This window comes from Phragmites australis, chromosome 14, assembly GCF_958298935.1.
Source record: "Phragmites australis chromosome 14, lpPhrAust1.1, whole genome shotgun sequence".
Classification (NCBI taxonomy): domain Eukaryota; kingdom Viridiplantae; phylum Streptophyta; class Magnoliopsida; order Poales; family Poaceae; genus Phragmites; species Phragmites australis.
The window spans coordinates 22,747,181-22,763,546 of record NC_084934.1 but is presented as its reverse complement, the minus strand read 5'-3'; the positions used below and the strand labels follow the sequence as shown (position 1 = coordinate 22,763,546).

The 16,366-nt window shown below is 43.9% G+C and overlaps 1 protein-coding gene across 2 annotated transcripts; it reads left to right on the top strand.

Annotated features, from left to right (window-relative positions):
- Window positions 1-5,410: 5,410 nt before the first annotated feature.
- Window positions 5,411-13,919, top strand: LOC133890509 (receptor-like serine/threonine-protein kinase SD1-8). 2 transcript variants are annotated; one of them, XM_062330896.1, is made up of 7 exons: window positions 5,411-7,350; window positions 11,688-11,804; window positions 11,891-12,096; window positions 12,180-12,390; window positions 12,479-12,713; window positions 12,815-12,965; window positions 13,058-13,919. In XM_062330896.1, exons 1-7 carry the CDS (start codon window positions 6,006-6,008, stop codon window positions 13,367-13,369), a joined length of 2,577 nt encoding a protein of 858 aa, XP_062186880.1. In that variant the 5' UTR covers window positions 5,411-6,005; the 3' UTR covers window positions 13,370-13,919. The 2 variants fall into 2 exon arrangements, with proteins under 2 accessions (XP_062186880.1, XP_062186879.1); XM_062330895.1 differs by having other exon boundaries at window positions 5,413-7,350; window positions 11,682-11,804; window positions 13,058-13,918.
- Window positions 13,920-16,366: the final 2,447 nt, after the last annotated feature.

Genomic DNA, 16,366 nt, shown 5'->3' with positions numbered 1-16,366 from the left:
ACAATTATAGACGGTGTGCGTGTTGGAGCGCAAGAGCATGCACACATGCTTTCATCTGCTCCATCACAAAAGCTATTCAAACCCTGCTGGCACCAAAGGTGCCCGCTCTCGATGAGGAAATTGATTTTTTGCCACTCTCAAGAGTGGGCTTCGCCAAAATATCACTCTCAACATGCAACACTCTAACATACACTCTTAACACAGTGGCTTCGATGATTTGCCACTCTTGGACAGTTTTGCCCTTGGCCCCACTTGTGAGTCCTCCTCTCTCCACTCTTATCTTCTTCTTCCTTGGGTCAAATTGCCCATTCTCCTCCTCACCTGTTTGTCACTGATAGATGAGATCTCCACCCGTAGGCAAGGATTCGTCAGGGGTGGTGAGGCAGAAGGGAAACTGTCGATGATTAGTGAACTGCTCTAATCTAAAGAACTTGTTGAAGAAATAAGAGATAATTTTAGTCGACAAATTGCAGAAGAATATACAAAGGGGTTTTTATACAGGTTCAGACCTTCAAGAGGATAATAACCATACATCATATTTGTCTTATATTGATCTGAGTCTATTAAAGGGGGTGTGTAGCTAAGTCTAGATGGATCTAAACCTAGTCGACGACTTCCTTGCTCAGCTTATGCTGGCTTGTATCACCTCTCTAGTTTTGCATGTTATGGCTCGTCCTCCGCAGGACTCTTTGGCTCCGTATATATATAGGGGTGTCGTAGGTTATCTGGAGTCCTCATTCCCGTTCTTGGAGATAGACATTCCCGTTTATAGGATGCCTTGGGTACCAATAGGTAGTTTTCTTTTATCTAGGGATCTTCTTCCTGGCAATAGAGATATACCCTAAGAATTACGAGAAGCCCTGAGATGCCTGGATATAGTAATTATCGTAGTCATCGTTAACCTCTCATCAGTACATGAAATGAGGTTGTGACAAATAAAGAAACTTAGCCCAGCTGAAGAAGATACCTCGACAGGCCGCCTCTCCGAGTGATAACTTGGGCTTCCGGGTAGGATGTACGTATATCTGGGTTCCTGGTTGTCATCGGGTCATCTAGTCGGGATATTATGCCTTCTTCGGGTAGTTCCGTGAGCCTCCAGGTAGGGACCTCGTCTGAGTAGGAAATTTGGGTCAACCGATAAGCATCGTCCCAACTTTTTAGGATTCCGAGAAGGTTGGGGAAAATCTAGCTCGCCGTCCGGTGGGTTTTTCAAAAGTTGAACCATCGCGGCGGAGATTTCACGTGGTGGTGAAAGAATCTTTCCTCCTTTTATGGCAAAAGATCAAGATGACATTTGAAAATTGAGCGCCTTTGTTGGTGTAGTGCTCTAGCTCTCCTAGTATTTTGTGTCAACAACCCCTGCATGCGCCGGAAGAAATCCCGATCAGGAAATGTTACGGTACACTGGCACAGAAGATCACAGGTCTGAGTAGGACTCAAAACTGCCGAGGTGGCTAGTCAAAGAATCACCAAGTCTGATTAGACTTTCTTCTGTATCCTGTGATCGGAAATAGAAACTTATTCTTTTATTAGTAAAAAACAAAAAGAATGTAAATGAGATCGGTGTGACTTGTTAGGATACATGTAAATGAAAGGCTAAGTTCTTCAATTGGTTGCTCTTGCAAGGGCAAATTTGTACTTCAAACAACCATCGTCACCATCTAGGCAGCACCGATATGGATACGTGTATTGGCATAGAACTGATACGGATATCGGAATACACTATTTTCCCATGAAACCCAATACTCATATAAGTTTTACTATTTAAAAAAAACATAAATAAGTTACTCCCATATTCTACTTAAGTTTTATTACATAACATACTAAAAGTCTCAAATTGAGAACATATTAAAGGACATAACAACTTAAAAGTCTCAAACTTAGGACATATTAGGGGACATAACAACTAGCTAGCAGTAGTAGGTTCTTCATCCTCATTTACTTCATCCTCCACAATACCAACCTCCATATCTCCAAAAGACATAAGTTACAACTTATGTTCATCAAGAGAGAGTTCAACAACTTCAAGAATGCCTAGACTACTTAGAAAGTCAAAAGAATCTCCTCCAACATCCCACATACTTAATTCCCCTTTCTTGTATACATCTGTTCTTTTTGAGAGATGTCTCATATTTGAGTGCACATGGACTAGATCTTTAGCATGCTATGGAGCTAAGGCATTTCTTTTAATGCCATGGATGATTCTATAAGTACTCCAATTCGTCTTACAACAACAAGATGAGGTTGGTTGGCTAACCAATTTGGTGACCAAAATCTACGATAGAGGAATATATTGCCATGATTTGTCCACCAAGTCATTAGAGAACAAACCCATTTATCATTGGTTGAATCAGAATCATTGAATTCTCTAGAAAAAAGTTAAAAATCTTGAGTACTCTTCTTTCATTTTTGCCAATTCATCTTGTATAGGCAAAAACTTCTTGAAACATGAGATCCTCATTTTTGATACCTCATTGTCCTTGTGTGGGGGTACATGACCAGCGCATCCTTCGAGCCACTTTTTGTTATAATATCTACAATGTTAGTTGTTAGCAAATGGTTAAAACTTAAAAGTTGTACAACAAGTAGTGAACAATTGAATATAAGCAATAGTGTAAAGATAAGTAGATAACCTTGGATTGAGTGAATGAGCCAAACAATAAAGTGGATTATTGTCTTTTGTCCACCTATCAACCAATATCTCATGAAATAACCGAGAACAACTGTCACTCAACATTTTGTTCCTTCCCTTCCCATAGATATATCTATTTTTCACCTTCTCAATCATCGAATCCCACATCTCATAAATCAGACGAAGACATGGTGTGTCGGTGTCCGCTAGATGTATCATCTCATAGATAGGCTGAGTAATCTTAAGAATGTACTCCATATTCTTACACCACACCTCACTGAGTATCATTTCTTTGACATTAGTGGTAACTTAAGCATCATCTTTGTAGTAATTCCATTACTCACTTATTACCATGGTTTGGAGAGACATCTTTACCATGACAAACTATTGTAGCACACACACAACTGAGGCAAACCTTGTTTCAGCAATAGCAAGTAACTTCAAATAGCTAAACTCATTAAACATTGAAAGCCACATGCCATGGTTCATTATGAAATTCTTGATCATTTATGCATTAGATTTAACATTACTTATAAGTTCAAGTTTGCTCCAAACAAAAGCATCTTCTTCATTCTTTGGTAGTTTAGGCTCACAAATATTCTTCAAAGCAAGATTGAAAGTATGCACAACACATGGTGTCCAAAATATGTTACTATACCTAGCTTGCACAAGCAGACCCGCACCTTTTCCATTTGCAGCATTACCGGTGACATTTTTTTACCACATTATGTCGACCCACTTCTTCAATGATAGACCTCATCTTCTCAGCAATGTATTCTTTTGACTTCGCCTCACCTTCACAATTATCAACCCTCAAGAACATCGATGCTTTCTTTGAAATGGCAACAAAGTTAATGAGTGGTCGCCTCTGCAGATTTGACCAGCCATCGGCGTCACTCCCTTCTCATGCCATGTGCTCTTTTTACTCTCAATAACATATCAATATGAGCCCTTTCTTGCTTGAGCAGTCTAGTCCTAAGCTTGTTGTACCCAGGCTTTTCGTAACCCTGCAAGTTATGGCTGCAAGCATAGGTTAATGCTTCTTGAAGGTATGTATTTCTTGCAAAATTGAAAGATATTCCTATAAATTACAAAAATTAGAATTAGAAAAAGCAAGAAATAATTAAATTACAGCTATAATTGATTGAATGTTTGTTGCATTGCTTGCATACCTTCGATAAAATAATTTTGCAATTAAAGCATCCAAATGATTGCGCTCCTCATGACCCAACCTTTTCTAATGCAGATGGAGACCCCTTCCTCTTCTTATTGCTACTGCATGAAGTAACATCACTAGCACTAGGCAATGACACAATTTTTTGTTTTAATCTTTCTACTTCTTCTTTAACTCTTGCAACGTCTCTCCTTATTTGGCTAAGTTAATCTATTGTCACATTTGAACACAGCCTGACCCCATGTCCCCTATTTTTCAGCAAGTGAGCTTTCACTCTAGTGTAGCTACTAAATCTAACATATGAACAATAATTGTATTTCTATTTAGTATTGCCTCCACCTGGTTTAGGTCTCTATGGTTGTGATATAATCCCACAATGGATCCTTGATGTCGGTGGAGGTTGCATCATCACCACTACTTGAAGTTGCCGCTACCATCAGTTGGTCACTTGGTCACCACTACTTGACGATACATCAGCACCACATCAGTCGGTCACTCGGTCAGAAATCAGAAAAAAGGGAAGTGGAAGAAATAAGGAGGAAAAGGGGGAGAGGAACTCACCGTCGGCGGGAGGTGGAGAGCGTCGTCGGGTCGCTATCGGTAGGTGGTGGAGGCCTGGAGGGTGTGCATGCGGGCGGTGGCTAGGAGATGCGGCTGGAGGGCGGAATCGGCTCGCCGCCGGTAGGGGGGGGGGTGTCGCTATCGACGCTACAGGCGTGGTGACGACTGGCAAGAAGGAGGCGCGCGAGCGGTGGCTGGTGAGAGGGAAGTGACTAGCGTGGCGGTCATAAGGTTAGGTTATGCGACTGAACCAGACTGAGCTAAACCGTATCCCAGAAATATCCCAGTAATTGCTAAATTTATTTTTATTTGGATACTTGATGGATATGTATCTAGTACGTATCCATATCGGATTCCATATCTAATATGGATACGTGGCATTTGTGCATATCGGTGTTTCAGAGTTCACCATGCCTGCAGGATTGAGATTATTGTGCGCTCTGCAACCAGGAGGTCGTAACAGCAGATCGCTTGTCAACTGCAGCTTGGCCAAGCAGGTGTGGTGGGAGGTGCTCAACTGGCTACACGTCCCGTGCACCTTCCATGTCGGCCAAACCACCATGATTGATTGGTGGACGCATCTCAGGACCTGCTGTGGCGCAACTCAGCGGAAGGGACTGCACTCTATGGTGATGCTCGTCTCCTGGAAGCTACGGCGCGGCGTAATGGCTGGGTCTTTAGCGGACTAGTCTACGCCTGTTCCTCAGCTCGTAGACGCGATTAAACAAGAGGCTGACCTCTGGATTTCGGTCGGTGCCAAAGGGCTGGTAGCCTAAGGGCAGGAACGTAGATCTTGGTTGTTTCGGTTATTGTATAATCACAACTAAACTAAACTTTTGTGCTCGGCGATTGTTCTAGAACGAATCGCGTTGTAATGATCTTCAACCAATTTTTTCTTAATACAAAGATAGAAGAAAAAAATTAAGACTATTAACAAATCGCGTTGTAATAATCTGATGAACCTTAACTCTAGATAGGAGCCTCTCTACAGTTGAGGTTCATCAGATCGTTAACCAGTGAACACCCATAAATAGAATATGGTGAATAGTGCCAAACATCTCTTTTCCCTTCCTTTCGGTTTTGTAGAAACCTATACCTCGAATCCGGTCAAAACTATCCTGGAAAAGCTTTTCTTCTTTGCTCACCGATGACATCTGGCAGGCATCTTCTAGATTTAGCATATGGCATACTGCAGTACTGGGGTGGGCTCATATGCAACTCCCACCGGTTTAGCTTCACCAACAGCTGAAAAACTTCCGGCGCGGTCGACGGCGTGATGCTTACTCTTCCTAGCACCAGTTAAAAAAACACATTCTTTTTCTCTGAAATTCTTCCTTTTGTCAACGGAGGAGACTCTGCTTCCCAGAAATCGCCGTCGGGGGAGAAACAAAGAAGAAACAGCACATTTCTACTCTCACAAGAACGAATCGGACGTCTCCAAACATCGCCATCCCAAAGGCAAGACCCACCGCACCTGTGCAGATCACTGTTAATCATCTGTTGATACGGTCAAGCTTGGCTTCTCGACCGGTCCTCGAATGCAAAGCGAATTACGAGAGCTCAATCCGCGTAAGCATCCCGGCAAAATACGAAGGGCGACGGGTGAAATTCTAGTTCATCACAGTCCGGGTGGGGTGGATGGTGACTGGTGAGTGCGCGGTGCTTTCCGCTTCCGGTGCCGCGCGCATGGCCATGGCGGGCATGCGGCCGCCATTAACTCTGTTGCTTCCCCTGCTCGTTTCTTTCTTCATCTCCCCTGCCTCCGCGGCTGATACCATCACTGCCAACTCTTCCCTCGCCGATGGCCAGAAGCTTGTTTCCGCAGGTGGAGTCTTCGAGCTGGGGTTCTTCACCCCGGGGAACTCGACGGCGAGGTACTTGGGCATCTGGTACAAGGACATGGCCCCTACTACCGTGGTCTGGGTCGCCAACCGGGAGGATGCGATCACCGGCATGACCGGGAGCCTGACCATCAACAGCACCGGGAGCCTGGTGGTTGCTGACCGGTCGGGGCGCGTGTTCTGGTCGTCAGCGCCGTCGAACGTGAGCAGCACCGGCGCCCCGGTAGCGCAGCTGCTGGACAGCGGAAACTTCGTGCTCCGGGTCGGCAGCGGCGCGGGGGGCGCCATCCTGTGGCAGAGCTTCAACCACCCGTCTGACACCCTGCTCCCGGGCATGAAGCTCGGGTGGAACCTGACCGCCGGACTCGACCGGTACCTGACGACGTGGCGGAGCCCCGGCGACCCGTCACCGGGTGACTACACGTTCGGGATCGACATCCGCGGCGTGCCGGAGGGGTTCATCTGGTACGACGGCGCGGTGCCTGTGTACCGGAACGGGCCGTGGAACGGGCTGCAGTTCAGCGGCGAGCCGGAGATGGAGCCCAACAACAGTAACTTCCAGTTCGAGTTCGTCGCCAACGCGAGCAACGTGTACTACACGTTCCTAGTGAACGGCGGCGGCAGAAGCGGCGTCGTGTCGCGGTTCGTGCTCAACCAGTCGAGGGTGCAGCGCTACGTCTGGCTGCCGGGGGGGCAGGGGTGGAGCCTCTACTGGTCGCTGCCGCGGGACCAGTGCGACCACTACGCGCAGTGCGGCGCCTACGGCGTCTGCGACTCCAGCGGTTCGCCGATCTGCGATTGCCTCCACGGGTTCGCGCCGGCCTCGCCACGGGACTGGGCGCTCAGGGACAACTCCGCGGGCTGCGCGCGCAGGACGCGGCTCAACTGCACTGGGGACGGGTTCCTGCTGCTGCGTGGCGTGAAGCTGCCGGACACAACGAACGCGACGGAGGACGCGAGCATCACCTTCGACCAGTGCAGGCAGAGGTGCCTGGCCAACTGCTCTTGCTTGGCCTACGCTGCCTCCAGCATCAAGGGAGGCGAGAGCGGCTGCATCATCTGGAGCTCGAAGCTGATAGACATCAGGCAGTTCTCCTACGGTGGGCAGGATCTGTACATTCGTCTCGCGGCATCCGATTTGCGTATGAATCACCTCACTCATCTCTTTTCATACGAAATTCCTGTTCTGCGGTTGCACGCGAGCAGTCCAACTCATGTGCAATCGAGGGGTCAGATGCAAATTTTGATTATTATTTTTTTTTCTAAAAACTTTTTCTTGCAATCTTTTTTCTCAAAAGTTTTGAGTTAAACTTTTTTCTCAAAGGTTTTTCCTCAGAAGTTTGAGAGAAAACTTTTCGCTGAAATTTTTTAACAGAAATGATTTTTAAAAATCTTTCAAAAAAAGAAAGATGAGGGAGGGAAAAAGTTCCCAAAAAAAAAAAGATGAGGGCTATCGAAGTGGTTCGTGTGGACGGCTGCTTGAGTGCGTTGATTAGCAGTGTCCTTTTTCATATGCTCATATCATGCACCATAGTTTTCAAGGATGTTGGTTAGATTAAACGAACTTTTGGGGGCATTTGATTTTACTTGAAATTTTTTTAAACTATTTTGATTTGGATTAGATTAAACAAACTTTTAGAGGCATCAAGATGGAAAGCAAGTAGTGTAAAGAATATGAAATCTTCTTGAGAACACAACCATTTACACCTATTACTCTCTGGTGGCATGCTCTGCGCCCACTAGATCTGATCCATGGATCTCCACTTTCCCATCCTCCTCCTCGCTGCCTTTTTCTCTGCCGCAGATCTGGTGGCTTCGTTGAGGACATGATCGACACGAGGAGGTCATGTTGCAGCTCCACCCACTGCTTTTGTGAAACCTTGACACTTGTTGACGATTGGTGAATCACCGATCTTATGAATTTGTAGAATAGATGGGGATGTCTTGAGCAAATTAATCAAATGAACACAAAGGGCATTTTAGATAGGTTCGAGTCTCCCTGAGGATAATAACTCTACATCCTGTTTATCTTGTATTGATCAAAGCCTGTTAAAGGGGATGCGTGGCTAGCCTAGATGGATCTATTCTAGTTGGCGATTTTTTTGCTCTACTTGTGTTGTCTTCTAGCTTGTTGGCTCTCAATGATCTTTAATATAGAGGGCGTCGTACGTCCTCTGAAATCTTCTTTCTTGTTCTTATAGATAAACTTTCCTATTTATGAGATATCTTAGGTAATTATAGGTAATTTTCTTCCATCTAGGGATACCTTTTTCGATGATAAATATATGCTCCAAGAATTACAGGAAAATCCTGGAGTGCTCGGATATAGTAATTATTTAGTAGTCATCGTCAAGCCCCCACTAGTACGTGAAATGAGGCTTCAGCGGGTCAAATACTTAGTCAGCAAAGATGAACATTTTGTCCGACCGTGTCATCGAGTAGACTCGGGTTCCCAATTAGAATGATACATCTAACTAGGTTTTTCTAGGTTCTCATATCATCTATTCAGGGTTCTGAACGCCTCCGAGTTCTCAAGTGAGCCCTTGAGAAGGTGTTCCCTCCGAGTAGGATTTTTGATTCACTCGGAAAATATCATCCTATCCTTGAGAAAGGACAGGGAGAAAAGACTTATCGTTGGTTGGGTTTGAAAGTCGGACTATAGTAGCAAAAGTTTTACGTAGTGGTGAAAAGATCATTTCCTCCTTTTCTGGCAAAACATCACAATGACGTTTGGAAATTGAACGCATTTGTCAATGTCGTGCGCCAACACTCCTGGTATTTCATAACAACAGCCCCCGCATGTGTCCGAAGAGATCCCAAACATAAAACGCGGTAGGACCCTAGCACAGAAGATCATAGTTCCGAGAAGTCAAAGAATCGTTTAGTCCGTTTATAATTTTTTGTATCCTGTGCTTTGGAATATAAACTTATTCGTTTGTTAGTAAAAAAATAAAAAGAATGTAAATGTAAATGGTGGGGCTTCTTAGGAACTTGATACCAAGGAGATATCGGCAACCCAACATGCTTAGTGCTACTCACTTCCTCCTTCGGCTAAGGTAGAATGACTTCGTTACTAATTGGGGAGCTTCATCGGGTCAGCCCTAGGTCCGACGTGAGAGAGAGGCATCGTAGCCCCCGGGCACTCGAGGACGCGATAGGGAATCTTTGTCACATCCTGCGAGGTCATAATTTAGAACATCATCTCCACGCGGAGGATGTCGCTTTGGCACACGCACAATATGTTGTCGTTAGCTCTTAGTATTCATCCAGTCTCGACTAGTTATCTGGGAAGAAAACTTAGATAAGCAGTCGAAGATAATAAGATAAAAACTGTCGATCGATCATTATGAATTAGCCGGCCGGGGTAAGAGAAAAGAATTAAACACTCATACTTACTCTTTGGTTGTAGAAACTCTTGTTTCATGAAGTCGATTCCTGTGTGACCTTGTCCGGACTTATCAGAGTGCACGCGATAGGTAGAGGTACTCGGATTGCAGCTTACCTAGACCCTCCATGGGAGGTAATTCTCCTAAGAGAGTTTGACAGTGATGAGGTGCCCAAACATGAATGGTGATGTGGTCAACGACATTGGGTCCATGCTCATCGAGATGCTCAATAGGGAATGGGACGATGCTGGTGTTGATTCCAAGAATGGCGCTAGTGTTGCTTGTAAGTCATGTGGCTTGGATCAGAAGAGCTCTAGTACCATCTAAAAAATGGCAAGGTAGGCTAGGGCTTGGTGGAATTGCACACAGCTCAAGAGCCGATACTCTATTCCTTTTATAAGTCACATAAGGCGAGAGATCAACACACGATTAAATAGATCAGTTTACAATCCGCTAATTAAGGTACATATGAGAAACGGAGATTGGTTAGGATCACAACCATGCCAACCATATACAACTAACTTGACGTACAAGCTATCTATTTTTACATCATGTGCTCATAAAAATCAAGATAAGTGGTTCTTTAAGTCCGAAATCAAGCATGTCCGGACCTTTTGTTGGCAAATGTTGCCTTCAGGAACAAGTACCTAAGGTTAATGCGAGCTAGCGGTTGTCACTTTCGATTCCGAACTTGATCTTTCATGTAGTTACTAGTCATCAGGTTTGGTCGAACAAACATTTTAGTGATATGAAAGTTATGGTCAAGGAAGGACTTCCAGATCACCGATGGCTTGGCCATATTGGACAAATCGAGATGAACAAAGAACTCAACCAAAATGCAAACTTGTGGACATAGTTACGAGGAGTGGTGCTACTGCCGGATATAAAGGACATCATAATTTGGAGATGGATGACATATGGGAACTACTCTGCACGAAGTGCTTACAAGCTACAATTTGTGGGACTAACAAGAAAACACAAAATGCAGCCCGTGTGGAAAGCCATAACCGAACAAAAATACAAGCTTTTCTCATAGATCCTACTGCAGAATAAAATACTTATCTAGATAATTTGGCGAAAAGAGGGTGGCCTCAGAGTCAAATATGCCCCCTATGTGATCAAGAAGATAAGACCCGGTACACCTATGTAAGGACTGCATTTCACAAAGGAAGTGTGGATGCATATCTCACAAAGGCTAAGAATCACCGGCATGTCGTTGCTCTCTCAGTTCCATACACTGAGCGGTTGGTGGAAGACGGCATCAAACTTGACAAGCAACTAAGACGTGATTTTAATGGCATGGTCATAACCTTTTGGTGGAATATTTGGAAGCAGAGAAATCGAAGAATGTTCCAAAACACCACAGCGGATGTGCTCTAGGTCACTGAGAGAGCATTGGACCAAATTGAAGAATATCACAGGACAATGATGATGTGTTGAACACGACACACTAGGGTGCTTTCTACACCTCGGTGGGGCTTGCCTCGGGCATGCTTGTAGTTGCTAAGTAGATGCGGCTTCTCGGTTATGAGTCGCGTTGGGCTGTGTGACTTTACTAGGTATGGGAGAGCCTTTTTGTCGTCCTTTTTCTTTTGTTTTTTCTCTGGAACTTTTTACTTCTGCTCTAATAAATTGGCAAATCTCTTGCCGCTGTTTCAAAAAAAAAATCTGCAAGTTATGAGCATGGAAAGGAAAGGGACCAAACTTTGATTGTGTTTAATAACCAAACAAAGCATACTCCTTTGTTTGCTAAAAATTACAGTAGGTTTCACAACATTAGTAGTATAGTTCAAAAGGCATATATCACCATTAGGGGTGTATATTTTTGTACCTGCAGCTGCCAACTGCACAAGTTCTCCTGAATTACATGCAAATTCTATACGGATAGAAGAAAATTAGCATGCTACATATTGAAGTGTAGTCTTAGCAATCAGTAATGTTCATTTATGAAGCTACAATGTTTAAGGATTTCTTTGTCTCAAAGCAACAACCGTCAGTCATCAATCATCTAGTTGCTGACGCACAAATTCCGCATAGCACAATCAAGTCAATGCTACATACTCACCTTTCCAATATGATGCTGACAGCTTCAGATGGAGGCGGTTCCAGCAGGAAAGACACAGTTCTTGCCGTCCTCGGAAGCTTAGCCGGTGCTCTTCTTTTGGGGTTTGGTGGATTCTTCATCTGGGCCAAGTTTTTCAGAAACAAAGGTGAGAACAAGCTTCCCATTTCTGACAGGAGAAATCGCAAATCCATGTGCTAATCTGTGTGTGACAATTTACCGTGAGAAATCCAGGGACGTGTCAGAGCACGCAGAGGCTCACCTCATTTGACTCCGGTGCCCCTCCTACTCCAGTCCAGGGCAGGACGATCGAAGATGAACACAGTCACAGCAAAGACCTTAATGTCACTCTCTTTGACATCAGCACAATAATTTACTCCACTGATAATTTTGCGACATCGGCTAAGCTAGGAGAAGGCGGGTTTGGTGCAGTCTACAAGGTAAAACAAATCATGACAAATGTGCAACCAGCAGTATGCATTTGACACATTGATTTGAAACAATTTTCTATGAAACAAATCAGGGTGAATTAGAAGGAGGGCAAACGGTGGCGGTGAAGCGGCTGTCGAAGTACTCGACGCAGGGGTTGGACGAGTTCAAGAACGAGGTCATGCTCATCGCCAAGCTGCAGCATGTGAATCTTGTCAGGCTTTTGGGTTGCTGCATCCATGGAGAGGAGAGGATCCTGGTGTACGAGTTCATGGAAAATAAGAGCCTCGACAACATTATCTTTGGTACTAAAATTAACTCAATCCTGTTAACCTTCAAGCCTTAACCATATTGCTTGAATTGAATTTACAAATGAGGTATGTTTTTGAGCAGATAAGAGTCGATCAGCACAGCTGAATTGGTCCAAGAGGTTCAACATCATACTAGGCATCGCACGGGGGCTCCTGTACCTGCACCAGGACTCCCGGTACAAGGTCATCCACCGGGATCTCAAGGCCGGCAACATCCTCCTCGACAAGGACATGAACCCCAAGATCTCCGACTTCGGCGTGGCGAGGATCTTCGGCGACGACACCGACTCGCACACCAGGAAAGTCGTCGGAACATAGTAAGGAAGCACTCGACCAACTTTTTCCCATGCTCTGCATTTCACTTCGGTTAGCTAACTGTAATGATCACGATGACAATGGCGATCGACGGGGAGCGCAGCGGGTACATGTCTCCGGAGTACGCGATGGAGGGCATCTTCTCGGTGAAGTCGGACGTGTTCAGCTTCGGCGTGCTGCTCCTCGAGATCGTCAGCGGCAGGAAGAACCGGGGAATGTACAGCAGCGGCGAGCAGACGAGCCTCCTCAGCCACGTAAGCGATCGCAGTTCTGCAGCTCGGTAGTATGGTAGTTTGCTCAAGAAAAGAGCATAGTTGACAAGAGCAGATTGATCATCTATGCCCAGGCGTGGAAGCTGTGGAGGGAAGGCAACGTGCTGGCGCTGCTGGACGAGACGGTGGTGGGCGCCGGCGCGTACAGGAGCTCCGAGGTGCTGCGGTGCGTGCAGGTGGGGCTGCTGTGCGCGCAGGAGCGGCCCGAGGACCGGCCGCACATGGCGGCAGTGTTCCTGGCGCTGAGCAACCCGGGGGCGGTCCTCCCGCAGCCGCGGCACCCGGGCTTCTGCAGCGACCGGGGCGGTTCCACGTCCACCGACGGCGAGTGGTCGTCCACCTGCACCGTCAATGATGTCACCGTCACCATCGTCGAAGGCCGGTAACGCCACGTGGCGTCAGTCCTGAGCCGTGCAGCTTGGATTCTGTCGTCCTTTGCGATTTGTGGATAGTGTGATGGGAGAAGAAGAAGCATTTCTCGTTGGGCCAGGCACGGGTCATGTTGCGATTTCCAGGCTGAAAACAGCACAAGGCAGCATCAGCAGTGCTTCGGTTTGGTTTATTTTCGGAGGCACAATGGGGAGGAGGGATGGAAGGAGATACCATGCCATGCCATGCCATGCCACACCACACAACTAACCTGAATCATTTTGTATTAGAGGTAAACTTAGGCACACATCACTGTATCTTCCTCAAGTTCCCTGCCTCGTTTAGCTTCGCTTTGCATTTAACAAAGGTGATTTCTCTCTCCATAGTTCCCCTGCCTCATTTAGCTTGCAGACATGATTAGAGACGAGGTAGCAAAATATACAAAAATGTATAAGATAATCAGGTTACGTTGTGGTTCTTTATAATAAGTATGCCGAAAAATATGAAACATCAAATACATGTACATAGTTGATGATGATTTGATAACTACTCCCTTCAATGATAAATACAAGTTGTTTTGGATAAGATACAATCACTAATGTATAATTTTGATCACTATTTTCTATTAGAATATATTTATAAGATTTATAGAATTATTTATATTATGACAACATTTTTTAAGACAAATCTACACATATAATTTTAAGGTTTCCAAATTAAATATTTTAAAATTTATTGTTAGTCAAAGTTTTAAAATTTTGATCAAACTTTTTCCAAAACAACATGTGTTTATGACCGAAGGTAGTAATAACTAAGAATTTACTAGAAATGAGATATATCCTAGAGACATATATTCACAGTACACGTGTCATTAGTCTACGATAGATTTTATAACTCCTCGTGTCCTCAATCTGATACGGTAGGTTTTATAACCACCCCTCAACCCCATCCCGCCAATCTTGGTGCCTATGTGGTTTCCCTTTGTTGAGAAGAAGCCACGACCAGTGCGAGGAATAATATTCTATGCATCGGTACCCTGCACCAACGTGACCCCACCGGAACAAACTAGAATGAATATAGTAAAACTGGAACAAACTTAAAACCCACTGAAAAATGAATAAGGCGCATGGCGTGCTCTTCCAGATCCCATGAAAAATTGTAACACCAATTTAATAATACCATAATAGATGGTTTGGCGTGACTGGAACATATCTATTCTCCTGCCTATCAGGTGCGCTGGAAATATGTTACCGGTCAAACCCGAAAATATATGTTATGTGATCAGAAAATATATATTGCTAAGAAGAAACCAAAATTCAGACTTGTTGATTCATTTGACAATAACAACCTGAGTAATTTCCTCTCTAAATAAGGAAATTAATCATGTAATCAGGGAAGCAATCTTTAGCTAATCAAGGAAATAATCTCCCGCTGATTTTGTTGGCAATAATAGCCTATAAGATTTTCTCTTTAAACAAGAAAATTAATTACGTAATCATGGAAACAACCTTTAGCTAATCAAGAAAATAATCTCCCGTTGATTTTGTTGGTTATAATAGCATATGTGATTTTCTTTCGCTAATCAATGAAATAATCAGCTAATAAACCTTATTGAAAATAATAGACTCCTGAATTAATAGCCAAACTCCACCTAGAAAAACAATTAGATCACCTTAGTGATCTTTACAAAGGAGAAGCATAAAGAGTTTGACAATGCATTGCAAGTGTAGGTACAACAATTAGATCACCTAGTGATCATTACAAAGGAAAAGCAAAAGGAGCAATGGACGGAGGTGTCGATGGATATTTTGCATGTACATCTGCGCTTGCACCGATGGATAACGTTTCACCTCGTCGTTGAACGTCGGAGAGCGAGCACAGTGAGACGGAGATATTCATAAACAAGTCAGAGCTGATGGACGACGTCTTGGCTCGTTGTTGAACGTCAGGGAATGAGCATAGAGAGATAGAAAGATTCACGACCCTCTCAAATCGTCTCCATCGGTATTAGCTAAAATTTCGGATCTAGAGATCTGCAACAGTTTACGAGGAATTAGAGGGGAGAGAGGAAACAACCACTATTTAAAGACTATCTAGATAGCTTTTTCTTGTTGCAGAGTAAAAATTACGGCTTTCTTAGATTGCAAGAGTAAAATTACTGTGGTTGCGGGAGCAAACTTTCAGCTTTTACAGTTGTGGAGTGGATTGAACGTTGATTTTTTGGTGGAGAGAGTAAACTTTTGGTTTTTTCTGGTTGCGGATTGGATGACATGTTGAATACTTATTTAGCGCATTGAATAAGTATTTTATATATATATATAATACTTATTTAGTGAGCTGAATGTTAAACTTCTGTTTTTCCCACACTATTTAACACGCAGCACATGGAATATTATTTCACGTGCCAGCATCCGGTCCAATCCAACATCCCTGTAGCAACCAAACATACATGCGAGTGGGAAAAAGCAGGAAACAGTCTATTAAAAGACAGGAATACAGATATTAAGAAACCGGAAATGGCGTTACCTGAAAAACAGTAAATTTGAGCCCCCCACGCATCTCGCATGTTACTAACTCTTTACTTGTTCTTTGTTGACTCTTTACTATATTGTATACGAGTTTTTTCTGTTTTTTTGAAACACATTTACGATACATTTACTATTGAGAGAGCTATTTATCTGTTTCTTTATTGATTGTTTACGGTATTGTATACAAGAGTTTCATGTTAGTTCTTTCTATAATAGTATTGTATACATGTGTTCGCTTGGACAATGATGAATTGAGAAAACCGATGCGAGTAAATCAGTAATGGGTTGCCAAATAAGACGGAAATTGTAGATTACATAGAAGGAAACAAAAAATTCGGACGTGTTGATTCATTTGACAATATTTCACCATATGTGGAGTATAAAAGCAATAACAGCCTATGAGATTTTCTCTCTAAATAAGAAAACTAATCACGTAATTGAAGGAGCAATCCCGTGCTGATGAAGAAAATAATCTCTAGCCAATTT